This window comes from Hyla sarda, chromosome 4 (assembly GCF_029499605.1).
Source record: "Hyla sarda isolate aHylSar1 chromosome 4, aHylSar1.hap1, whole genome shotgun sequence".
Classification (NCBI taxonomy): domain Eukaryota; kingdom Metazoa; phylum Chordata; class Amphibia; order Anura; family Hylidae; genus Hyla; species Hyla sarda.
Genome location: NC_079192.1, coordinates 28,411,652 through 28,425,066, shown reverse-complemented (window position 1 = coordinate 28,425,066; position 13,415 = coordinate 28,411,652). Strand labels below are relative to the sequence as shown.

Sequence of the window (13,415 nt, the reverse complement as noted above, 5' to 3'; positions counted from 1 at the left end):
ATATGCCGCTAAAAGTTATGATTGGCTGGCACCATCCGGCCAATCACAACTCTCAGTGCTACCCTGGACTAGGGGATGTGTGTCTAATAGGGAGGGGTCTGACCCCTGACTCACCCTGTGCATAGAGTGGCATGTTGGCACTCGCTCCACGCATTCTCTGTGGGAGCGCTGGAGATATATGAGCTGTGCACTGGTATCTTTGGCTCATCTATAGACAGTACAAGCTTTAAAGTGGTGGAGTACCCCTTTAAGAAACTATTGTCTAGTAACTGCCTCGGTGCTTCAAACACAGGAGAAAATAAGGTAGAAGGAGAATTCCTTCTGTTTGTAATACTTTTACCTTTATCTTCTGATAGACTCACAGCCAGCAGTTCCCATGTTGTTATGGAGTCCTTAAGGATGACATTCGTCAGGACTTTTGTTGAGATGCTGATGAAAGAGAAATACTATATTAAAGGGGTTTTGTGCAAGTATTCCTTTTTGTTGGAAATGTCAATGGACAATAAGCTAATTACAAAAGTGTCCCCGGGCAAGAACCCGAGCGTTCACTGGCAATGTTTGGGATAATCGGACTGTAGTTAGTTATTTTCCCTACAGCGCCTCTTCAGGACAAATGAAGCAATGCAATGACCATTCCACCTCTGTTATAAGCGAATTGATTTGGAATGAATTAGATTTGACCTAAATTTGACAAAAAAAAATAAAAAAATAGTTTTGGTTGATCCAGCCTTTTTGGAATTTGCTTTAGGATTCTGATTGGCCAGGCAACCCTGAGCCTGAAGACAGTAAGAACCAAAATTGTTGCTTACTTTCTCTGGCCCAAAAGTGTTTAAAATCTTAGTGTCATTTCATTAAATTTTTCACATGTTGCACAGACATGTCAAAAGTTTACATTGGTCTGAGTGTCTGTACCGAGACCTCTCCAATCGCTAGTGTCAGACATAGACAGGAATGGCAATATGGGATCACTATATTTTGTACGATTCCTTCCCTATGTGTATGAGACTCGTGGAAGTTCACATCTCATCCAAGGAAAGCTGATATTTGAGAAATCCAGGAGTAGGTTGAAATCCTTAGCAGACCATAGATGACAAGTGACTTTTGATTAAAGGGGTACTCCGGTGGAAAACTTTTTGTTAAAATCAACTGGTGCCAGAAAGTTAAACGGATTTGTAAATTACTTCTATTAAAAGAATCTTAATCCTTCTAATACCTATTAGCTGCTGAATACTACAGAGGAAATTCTTTTCTTTTTGGAACACAGAGCTCTCTGCTGACATCATGACCACAGTGCTCTCTGCTGACATCTCTGTCCATTTTAAGAACTGTCCAGAGTAGGAGAAAATCCCCATAGCAAACATATGCTGCTCTGGACAATTCCTAAAATGGACAGAGATGTCAGCAGAGAGCCCTGTGCTCGTGATGTCAGCAGAGAGCACTGTGTTCCAAAAAGAAAAGAATTTCCTCTGTAGTATTCAGCAGCTAATAAGTACTAGAAGGATTAAGATTTTTTAATAGAATACAAATACAAATCTGTTTAACATTCTGGCACCAGTTGATTTAAAAAAAAAAAAAAAAAAAAGTTTTCCACTGGAGTACCTCTTTAAGTCTGCTTACTGGCCAGTCCAGGTTTTCAGTTTTGCCCTAATCAGTACAGGTTCCATAGACTGCTCCCTACTGGGCTTACAAAAGAAGAAGATTTAACTTAGTTTTTAAGAGAGGCAAAAACTACATATATGTATATAAACTTCAGAGCCCCTGGGAATGTGATGAAGGAAATAAAAGCCGATATAAATCATTGTCGCTATTGTCTGACATTTCACATTCTTAAAATGCAAAAGTGATCCTGACTGGAAAAAACAAGGAAATATTACTAGGATTTCATGTCAGGAACTGTAAAAAACTCAAATCTTTTTCATCCTAACTCAATTTGCTAATCTCTAGGGTAAATGATCATTGCGTTGCTTCATTTACCCTCAGGCTATCCTAAACATTGCTGGTGAAGGCCAGGGTTCATGCTGGGGGACACTCTTTATGCACGGGTCCTCTTTATGTAAAAACTTTTATCGATTAGAGGAATCAGGCTAGGATTCCACTTGTTTTTTTGGGGGCAAAAACGCCAAGAAAAATGCCAATTCTGCCGCATGGCGTTTTTTCGGCCAAAAACGCTGCGGCCAGATGTTAGCAGTAAATCAATGAGTAAATTCTTATTCCACTTGGCGTTTTTCACTTTGGCTTTTTTTTAATCCTTTTGGTGTTTTTTCACTCTTTTCTTGCGTTTTTGAAATCGTTGGTAATTGCAGCATGTTGAGCTACTGGCGTTTTTTTTGTTGTCAAAATCGTGACGTTTTTCTCCCATAGAAGTCTATGGGAGTGAAAAAACGCCAAGAAAAACGATATGTGGGTTTTAACTTTGGCGTTTTTGCAGGCGGTTTTTATTCTTTTTTGGACTTTAGTGATCCAAAAAAGTGATGGAGATACCTTTTTTAATAAAATTTCATAGGGTACCATCAAAAAAATAAAATAAAAAAGATACAGTAGTGAAGGAAAAAATTGTATCTAACTAAATTTATCTTTTATTACAAATTTTTTTTTATTTTTAAACAGGGATCAATTTATGTGGGCGGGTGGGGACCTAAAAATGTAGCCGACAATAATAAAAATGTAGTGTGTGTGTGTTATTCACTTTATTTATTTTTAATTTTTTTAATTTTTTTTAGGTACTACTACTACTCCCAGCATGGAGCAGACTGTTCCATGATGGGAGTAGTAGTACCTGTACTAATTGACAGATCGCCGGTTGCGATCCTCCTGTATAATATATAGATGCGGCCGGCCGCTCTTCTAAGGTCCCCTGCACTGTCGTATATATACACATATTCAGATTTCCTGCAGAGAGCTGTGATTGGCCAGATGGTTCCAGCCAATCACAGCTCTCTGAGGGAAATTGGAACGTGTATATATACGGCAGTGCAGGGGACCATAGGAGAGCGGCTGCTGCATCTATACATTATACCGGAGGATCACAGCGGGTGTCAGGAGTGATACCCGCTGTGATCTTTCCATAACTGCAGGTACTACTACTCCCAACATGGAGCACACTCTTCTCAATGCTGGGAGCTGTAGTACCTTCATTAAAAGACAGATCGCAGCGAGTGTCAGAAGTTACACTTGCTGCTATCTGTTTATTAGTACAGGTACTACAGCTCCCAGCATGGAGCAGAGTGTGCTCCATGTTGGGAGTAGTAGTGTCTGCAGTTAAGGACACATCACAGTGAATGTCACTACTGACACCCGCTGTGATAGTCCTGTCTATAGCAGAGATGGAGCGGCTGTATACATCGCTCACATCCCTGCTCTGTACTCCGGCCACTCACTCATTGATAATTCCCTCAAAGCTGTGATTAGCTGCAATGATCCAGTCAATCCCCACTCTGGGTGGGAAATATGAATGATGTTCTATTCACATCACTGGCCGGAGTATAGAGCAGAGACGTGAGCACTGTATAGAGCTGTATCTCTGCTATATTATGGACGATCGCATCATTGCTGCTATCTGTTTATAAGTACAGGTACTACAGCTCCCAGCATGGAGCAGAGTGTGCTCCATGTTGGGAGTAGTAGTGCCTGCAGTTAAGGACACATCACAGTGGATGTCACTACTGACACCCGCTGTGATAGTCCTGTCTATAGCAGAGATGGAGCGGCTGTATACATCGCTCACATCCCTGCTCTGTACTCCGGCCACTCACTCATTGATAATTCCTTCAGAGCTGTGATTGGCTGCAACGATCCAGCCAATCCCCACTCTGGGTGGGAAATATGAATGATGTTCTATTCACATCACTGGCCGGAGTATAGAGCAGAGACGTGAGCACTGTATAGAGCTGTATCTCTGCTATATTATGGACGATTGCATTGGGTGTCAGACTGACATCCGGGGCGATATGTCTATTACTACAGGTACTACTACTCCCAGCACGGAACAGTCTGTTCCATGCTGGGAGTAGTAGTACTACATAAAAAATGTAAAAAATAGGGAAAAAAAAGGGAAACACACACCCTTATTAAAAAAATAATAAAAATGTTGTTATAAAATATATACATTTCGTTTAACAAAATTTTTTCCATCACTGCTCCGTCCTTTTTTTTTTTTTTTTTTGCTACCCAACAAATTTTGGGTACCAAAAAAAAAAAAACGCCAAAATGTGCCAAAAAGGAGATTTTTGTTTACTTACCGTAAAATCTCTTTCTCGGAGGATCCATTGGGGGACACAGACCGTGGGGTGTATGCTGCTGTCTCTAGGAGGTGTGACACTATGGTAATAAAAATAGTCAGCTCCTCCCAGCAGGATATACCCGCCTTCAGGCCCTGAGCTAATCAGTTTTAGTTCCAGAGCACTAGGAGGAGACCAACAGGTCAAAAAAAAAAACTGTCCGAGAACCAGAAGAAAAAAACATAACCGAACACACCCTCGGACAGAGAACAAAAGGAAACCCCAAAAGGGCGGAAATTGTGTGCCCCAATGGATCCTCCAAGAAAGAGATTTTACGGTAAGTAAACAAAAATCTCCTTTTCTCTATCGGCTCCATTGGGGGGCACCGACCGTGGGACGTACCAAAGCCATCCCTTGGGTGGGCAGATAAGCAGTCAGGCAGACAGCCGATCCACTGCCGCCTGCAACACTTTACGACCCAGACTAGCATCAGCCGATGCGAAGGTATGAACTCGGTAGAACCTTGAGAAAGTGTGCAAAGACAACCAGGTAGCCACCTTGCAAATCTGCGAGGCCGAGGCTCTATTCTGGAGAGCCCAGGATGCCCCAACAGAACGGGTAGAATGAGCCACAACCCTGAAAGGAGGAATCTTCCCCTTACAACAATAGGCTTCCGCAATGACGGACCAAATCTACCGAGAAATGGTGGCCTTGGAAGCCGGTTGTCCCTTGCGACGACCTTCCGTAATGACGACAAAGAAATCACACTGACGAAACGAAGAAGTGATGGAGAGATAAGACCAAACAGCCCAAAGCTACATCCAGCTTGTGTAGTAAGCGCTTCTTAGGATGAGAAGGAGCCGGACAAAAGGACGGGAGGACAATGTCCTCATTGAGATGAAAGGCCAAGACCACCTTAGGCAAAAAGGAAGGATCTGGCCGGAAAAATAACCTTGTCTTGGTGGATCACCAGAAACGGAGAACGGCAAGAGAGAGCTGCCAATTCAGACACCCTCCGGATGGAGGTGATAGCAACAAGAAACGCCACTTTCCAAGAAAGGAGGCGGAGAGATACCTCTCTAAGGGGCTCAAAGGGTTCACCCTGGAGGGCACTCAGAACCAAATTCAAGTCCCAAGAGGGAGAGGGTGACCGATAAGGAGGAACAGCATGCGTCACTCCTTGAAGGAAGGTCCGGACATGAGAATTAGAAGCCAGGGGCCGCTGGAAAAGGATAGCAAGGGCCGAAACCTGACCTTTAAGGGAACCGAGAGACAACCCCAGTTCCAAACCCGACTGCAAAAAGGAGAGAAGACGGGGAACCGAGAAGGTTACAGGTCCTGAGCTTCACACCAGCGAAAATAAGACCGCCAAGTACAGTAGTAAATTTTTGCGGAGGAGGGCTTACGAGCCCAGAAAGGAATGAAGAGAGTCCAGCTCACCTCCCGTGTCGTGCTATGCACGGACCGGTGCCCGGCCAGGCGCCCCGGATACTAGAAATGAAGAAGGAGTCCAGCACTGCAGTGAAGGCAGCTTTATTGTGTGAGGAGCAAGCATTAAAAGCACACTAGTCAGACATGTTTCAAGCGCGAACGCTCTTCCTCGGTGACGAGGAAGAGCGTTCGCGCTTGAAACATGTCTGACTAGTGTGCTTTTAATGCTTGCTCCTCACACAATAAAGCTGCCTTCACTGCAGTGCTGGACTCCTTCTTCATTTCTAGCTTACGAGCCCAGAGCATGGTGTGAATTACTTGGGAAGAGAACCCGCGGGCCCTCAAAACCGCGGTCTCAACCGCAACGCCGTCAAATGCAGCGACTGTAGATTGGGGTGGCAAAGAGGACCCTGAGAGAGCAGGTCCGGATGGAGCGGAAGGCGCAGTGGAGCGTCATCCAGGAGCCTGACTACGTCGGCATACCACGACCTTCGGGGCCAATCTGGAGCTACCAGAATGGCGGGGACGTCCTCTGTTTTGAGCTTCCTCAAAACCCTGGGAAGGAGCAGAAGGGGAGGGATCAGATAGGGTAGGGCAAACCCCGCCCAAGGAATCACTAGGGCGTCCACGGCCAGAGCCTGAGGGTCCTGGGACTTGGACACAAAAGGAAGGATCTTCCGTTTGTGCCGGGACGCGAAGAGGTCCACGTCCAGAATGCCCCAGAGGTCGCAGAGTTGCGCGAAGACCTCTGGATGTAGAGACCACTCACCGGGGTTGGGTGAGGACCGACTGAGGAAGTCCGCTTCCCAGTTGAGCACTCCCGGAATGTGAATCGCCGAAATGGCCGGAACCTTGCTTTCCGCCCAGGTGAGAATCTTGGTCACCTCGGCCATGGGTGCCGAGCTGCGAGTGCCGCCTTGTCGATTTATGTACGCCTGGCCGTGGCGTTGTCCGACTGGACTCGGACATGACGGGACTGAAGACGGGACTCCCAATGAAGAAGACAAAGAAGAATCGCCCGTAATTCCAATATGTTTATCGGAAGAAGGGTCTCTCGGGGAGACCAGAGTCCCTGAACCGTCGAATCCCTGAACACGCCGCCCCAGCCCGAGGCTCCCCTCGAACGTAACAGGCGCAACACTGGCGCAAGGATCTTGGTAAAGACCCGAGGAGCCGTGGCCAGACCAAAGGGGAGGGCTACGAATTGAAAGTGCCCCTCCGGAACCGCAAAGCGGAGGTACCGATTATGGCCTGGAAATATTGGCACTTGGAGGTAGGCATCCTTGATGTCCACCGATGAAAGAAACTCCCCTTGTTTCAGGGACGCCACCACCAAACGGAGAGATTCCATTCGGAAGTGGCGGATAAGAAGATGACGGTTGAGACGCTTGAGGTCTAGGATTGGTCGCACAGAACTGTCCTTCTTGGGAACCACAAAAAGATTGGAATAGAAACCCCGAAACCGTTCCCCTGGAGGAACGGGAACGATAACCCCCCTGGAGAAGCAGAGACTGGAGAGCCTCTCGAAATTGCTTCGCCAGAGAAGGAGACCGGGGGGCCCGGGATCAAAAAAAGCGATCCCTCGGAAGGGAGGCGAATTCGATTCGGTAACCGTTGGACACCACGTCCCTGACCCAAGAGTCCTGAATGTGTGAGGTCCAGATGTCTCGAAAAAGTAAGAGACGACCTCCCACCCGAGAAAAAAACGCGGGTGGAGGCCTCACTTCATGCAGAAGTGGGTTTGCGGTTGCCTGATTTGGGCGCAAAACGGCCGGACCGGTTGGAATCCGACTTCCAAGACGGTGCGCCCGGAACGAGGGAGCCTTCTTGTCCCGCGAAGGCGCCTGCCCGGACCCTTTGCTGAAGCCAAAGGTCTTAAAGGACCGAAAGGAAAAGGACTTCCTTTGGGAAGTAGGGCGAGCCATATTTTGAGGCAACAAGGAACTCTTACCTCCCGTCGCCTCAGAGATAATCTCATCAAGGCACTTGCCAAAAAGACGGCCACCCGTAAAAGGAAGCTCAGTGAGAGATCTTTTGGAAGCGGCATCCGCATTCCAAGCTTTAAGCCACATAGAGTGGCGGAGAGCCGCTAGGTGACCCACAGCAAAGGCAGAACAACGGGCTGACTGCATGGAAGCTGCACACAGGAAGTCCCCAGCTTTAGAGCATTGGAGAGCCAGAGCAGATAGATCCTATGGGGGGGGGGGGGATCCCACTAAGATACCCTGATGGAGCTTTTGGCACCACTCCGACAGGGCCTTGGACACCCATGTCGCGGCGAAGATGGGAAGAAGAGAATAGCCAGCTGCTTCAGAGGCAAACTTCGCTAAGAATTCTACCTTCTTGTCTGTGGAATCCTTGAAGGTGAAAGGTGTCTCTTATTGCTGTCACTAATGAGTTCACCGTTTCAACTGAATCCGAGCGGTCCTCTGAGTCAGATGCCGGCTCAGAAGCCTCGTCCGCCAGTTCACCAGGTGAATGTGAACAAGTAGAGGCAGTCCTGGAGGGGGGCAACCCGGACCGGGTACGCGGCTCTGGCGTGGCAGATAGGCGACTCAGAATGTCCTCTGGAGGAGCGCCACTTGTGCCCAGATGACAGGGGGGCGGGATCCACGAGGGGAATGCCCACGTCTATCTGAAGACTCAATGGAAGAGTCAGACGAGGCGCCCCTAGTACGCTTGTGAGAGCGTGAAGTATGTGGAGACGAGGAGCGGGTCCTCTCAGAGGCCCTGCGCAGGGAAGACCCCTTCAAGGCGGACACCACTTCCCGGGAGGCCTCAGCCACCGAATGGGAGACTTGGGTCAAGTCAGCCATATACTGGGTCAGGGAAGAAACCCAGGCTGGTGGAGCGGCTGAATCCACCGGAACCGAAAGGGCATCAGGGGGTACCAGGGGGTCTGGGGGAGCAGTGGAGCAGGCAGTGCAAGTGGGCTTGTTAGAGCCAGGCATCTTGGTATTACAGTGCTTACAGACAAAATAAGTCACTGACGTTCCAGGTTTCTGTTTAGAGTGAGGAACAGCTCTGGGTACGGACATAATGAGAAAAGATACAGGAACTTTCTCACCCTAGTCTGTGTCTCCTGGCAGCTGCAGTGAGGAGAACTCGGCTTCGTGCAGCTAAAGTGTAAGAAACAGGCCAGCCAATAGTAGAGAGGGGCGTGCCTGAAGCAGAGGCACTAACTAATAGGCCTCTTCTAACTGAAAATTGCGCCCACGGCACTGATTGGAGGCTACTTCGCGCCTCTGAAGAGCTCCCATAGCCCTGTGGGTGGAGCTATATACAGGCCGAGAAGAAGCTGTAATGGCGCCCGCTCCTTGTCCCGAGCGCACATGTCAGCCGCATATGCGCTCAGGGAAATAGAGCGGTCGGCCTATACGCCGGCAGAGGCTGCCGGAGAAAGTAAAAGTAGGCCGGCGCAGAGAGCGCCCGGCCTGTACCAGTGCCGTGGCTGTCAGCCGCATATAAGGCGCTGCGGTCGTAGCCACAAGTAACCACACACACACAGTGAAGTACACAATGTAAAACATAGTACATGCCCCCTAAGATGCCACTGCTCCCCCAGAATAAAAGTCCAGCCCCTGTATAAGCCAGCCCCATATCCTGAAAAGGTGGGCCAAAAACAGGGGGTCTCCAGAGGTTGCAAGTCCGCACCTATGGAGAAAAAGGGGGAAAGTACTTACCTCAGTCAGAAGAACTTACCTAATGGAGTCTTCAGTGAAGTCTTCACGTAAGCGAGGCGAGCAGGGAAATAGGGGGACACGGACCCATGAGGTACCAACCCAGGCACGGACCGTTGGCGAGGGGGGTGAACAGCGCATATACGCAAAGTCTGTGCCCCCTTACTCGCAATGGGGAAACAGGGAACCGGAGTCCCTGAGTCCCCACCTGAAAACAGGAAAGAAAAAGGAATAAAAAACGAACGCGTCCTTATACTAGGAAAACAAAAAATCAGAAGACCTGGTCTGGAGAAATCCAGACCAGGTCCACCTCCTTCAGACACTAAGCTTAAACTGATTAGCTCAGGGCCTGAAGGCGGGTATATCCTGCTGGGAGGAGCCGACTTTTTTTTATTACCATAGTGTCACACCTCCTAGAGACAGCAGCATACACCCCACGGTCTGTGTCCCCCAATGGAGCCGATAGAGAAAAAGGAGATTTTTTAACACTTACCGTAAAATATCTTTCTGGAATGATCCATTGGGGGACACAGACCGTTGGTGTATCTTGCTGTCTCTAGGAGGTGTGACACTATGGTAATAAAAAAATTCAGCTCCTCCCAGCAGGATATACCCGCCTTCAGGCTCTGAGCTAGTCAGTTTAAGTTCCAGAGCAATAGGAGGAGACCAATAGGGCAAAGAAAAACCCAAAACTGTCCGAGAACCAGAAGAAAAAACACAACTGAACACACCCTCGGACAGAGAACCAAAGGAAAAACCCAAAAAGGGAGGGAGCTGTGTCCCCCAATGGATCCTTCGAGAAAGAGATTTTACGGTAAGTGTTAAAAAATCTCCTTTTCTCTGTCGGCTCCATTGGGGGGGACAGACCGTGGGACGTACCAAAGCCGTCCCTTGTGTGGGCAGATAAGTAATGAGGCAGACGGCCGATCCACTGCCGCCTGCAACACTTTATGACCCAGACTAGCATCAGCCGATGCGAAAGTATGAACTCGGAAAACCTCGAGAGAGTGCAAAAACGACCAGGTAGCCGGCATGCAAATCTGCGAGGCCGAGGCTCTATTCTGGAGAGCCCAGGAAGCCCAACAGAACCTGTGGAATGAGCCACAACCCTGAAAGGAGGAATCTACCCCTTACAACGATAGGCTTCCGCAATGACGGACCGAATCTACCGAGAAATGGTGGCCTTGGAAGCAGGTTGTCCCTTGCGACGACCTTCCGTAAGGACGACAAAGGAATCACACTGGCGAAACGAAGAAGTGATGGAGAGATAAGACCGAACAGCCCAAAGCTACATCCAGCTTGTGTAGTAAGCGCTTCTTAGGATGAGAAGGAGCCGGACAAAAGGACGGGAGGACAATGTCCTCATTGAGATGAAAGGCCAAGACCACCTTAGGCAAAAAGGAAGGAACTGGCCGGAAAACGACCTGTCCTGGTGGATCACCAGAAACGGAAAACGGCAGGAAAGAACTGCCAGTTCAGACACCCTCCGGATGGAGGTGATAGCAACAAGAAACGCCACTTTTCAAGAAAGGAGGCAGAGAGACACCTCTCTAAGGGGCTCAAAGGGTTCACCCTGGATGGCACTCAGAACCAAGTTCAAGTCCCAAGGGGGAGAAGGTGACCGATAAGGAGGAACAGCATGCGACACTCCTTGCGTGAAGGTCCGGACATGAGAAATAGAAACCAGGGGCCAAACCTGACCTTTAAGGGAACTGAGAGACAACCCCAGTTCCAATCCCGACTGCAAAAAAAAAAGGAGAAAAGACGGGGAACCGAGAAGGTCACCGGGGAGAAGTCCTGAGCTTCACACCAACGAAAATAAAACCGCCAAGTACGGTGGCAGATTCGTGCGGAGGAGGGCTTACGAGCCTAGAGCATGGTGTGAATGACTTGGGAAGAGAACCCGCAGGCCCTCAAAACCGCGGTCTCAACCGCCACGCCAACAAATGCAGCGACTGTAAATTTGGGTGGCAAGAGGACCCTGAGAGAGTGGGACCGGGAGGAACGGAAGGCGCAGAGGAGCATCGTCCAGGAGCCTGACTACGTCGGCGTACCACGACCTTCGGGGCCAATCTGGAGCTACCAGAAAAGGCGAGGACGTCCTCTGCCTTGAGCTTCCTCAGCACCCAAGGAAGGAGCAGATAAGGCAGGGCGAACCCCGCCAAAGGAATCACTAGGGCGTCCACGGCCAGAGCCTGAGGGTCCCGGAACTTGGACACAAATGGAAGGACCTTCCGATTGTGCCGGAACGCGAAGAGGTCCTCGTCCGGAAGCCCCTGAGGTCGCAGAGCTGTGCGAAGACCTCCGGAAGAAGAGATCACTTGCCGGGTTTGGGAGAGGACCGACTGAGGAAGTCCATTTCCCAGTTGAACACTCCCGGAATGTGAAACGCTGAAATGGCCTGAACTTTACTCTCCGCCAAGGTGAGAATCTTGGTCACCTCGGCCATGGCTGCCGAGCTGCGAGCGCCGTCCTGTCGATTATGTACGCCATGGCCATGGCGTTGCCCAACTGAACGCGGACAGGATGACATTGAAGACGGGACTCCCAATAAAGAAGACAAAGAAGAATCGCCCGTAATTCCAATATGTTTATCGGAAAAAGGGACTCCAGGGGAGACCAGAGTCCCTGGACCGTCCAATCCCTGAACACGCTGCCCCAGCCCGACAGGCTGGCAACCGTTGTAACAACCTGCCAGAGAAGGGGAAGAAATGACCGCCCTTGGAGAAGAAGGGGGAAGCGGAGCCACCAGAGCAGAGACTGACGGACCCTGCGAGGGAGAACAATTTGACGATTGAGGGACAGAGGAGACCTTTTCCATCGAGAGAGAATCGCCAGTTGAAGGGGGCGGTAATGAAACTGCAAAGGGTACGGCCTCCATAGTTGCCACCACCCGACCCAGGATGTCCATACTGTGCAGATGGAGACTGATACCTGGGTCTGAAGGGAGCGGACCCCCAACCAGAGCGCCAGACGCTTGTCTGGCGGAAGACAAATGTGGGCAGAGGCCGTTGAATTGAAGCCCCAGGAAGGTTATAGACTGGGTAGGACAGAAGACTTACTTGTCCAGGTTGAGCATCCACCCGAAGCGAGTCAGAGTGTGGAGAGTGACGTCCAGATTCTCCAGAGTCTGGTCTCTGGTTGGAGCGTTGATGAGAGGGTCGTCCAGACAGGATATTGTCAAGATTCCCCTCGACCAAACAGGCCCAACACTGGCGCAAGGATCTTTGTAAGGACCCGAGGAGCCGTGGCCAAACCAAAGGGGAGAGCTACGAATTGAAAGTGCCCCTCCGGAACCGCAAGCGGAGGTACCGATGATGGCCCGGAAATATTGGCACATGGAGGTAGGCATCCTTGATGTCCACCGATGAAGGGAACTCCACTTGTTCCAGGGACGCCACCACCAAACGGAGAGATTCCATTCTGAAGTGTTGGATGAGAAGGTGATGGTTGGATTGATCGCACAGAACCGTCCATCTTGGGGACCACAAAAAAATTTGAATAGAAACCCCGAAAACGTTCCCCTGGAGGAACGGGGACGATAACACCCTGGAGAAACAGAGACTGGAGAGCCACTCGAAAATGCTTTGCCAGAGGAGGAGACCGGGGGGCCCATGATCGAAAAACGCGATCCCTCGGAAGGGAGGCGAATTCGATCCAGTAACCGTTGGACACCACATCCCTGACCCCAGAGTCCTGAATGTGTGAAGTCCAGATGTCTCGGAAAACAAGAGACGACCTCCCACCCGAAGAGACCTCATTTCATGCAGAAGTGGGCTTGCGGTTGCCCGATTTGGGCGCAAAACGGCCGGACTGGTTGGAGTCCGACTTCCAAGCCGGGCGTGCCCGGCACGAGGGAGCCTACTTGTCCTGCGAGGGCGCCTGCCCGGACCCTTAGCTGGAACCAGAGGTCCGAAATGACCGAACGGAAAAAGGACTTCCATTGGGAAGAAGGGCGAGCCTTATTTTGAGGTAAAAAGGAACTTAAACCTCCCGTTGCCTCGGAGATAATCTCATTGAGGCGTTCGTAAAGGGAAGCTCAGTGAGAGATCTTTTGGAAGCGGCATCCACATTCCAAGCTTTAAGC

The 13,415-nt window shown here is 49.7% G+C and overlaps 1 protein-coding gene across 12 annotated transcripts in view; it reads right to left on the bottom strand.

The window, feature by feature from the left end:
• The window catches only part of LOC130367665 (complement C3-like), a 229,346-nt gene that overhangs the window by 99,256 nt on the left and 116,675 nt on the right, over positions 1–13,415 (bottom strand). For all 12 annotated transcript variants that reach the window (XM_056570233.1, XM_056570231.1, XM_056570230.1 and 9 more), the window contains exon 19: positions 341–429. In XM_056570233.1, the coding sequence (XP_056426208.1) occupies positions 341–429 (89 nt within the window). The remainder of the gene's footprint in view (positions 1–340; positions 430–13,415) is intronic.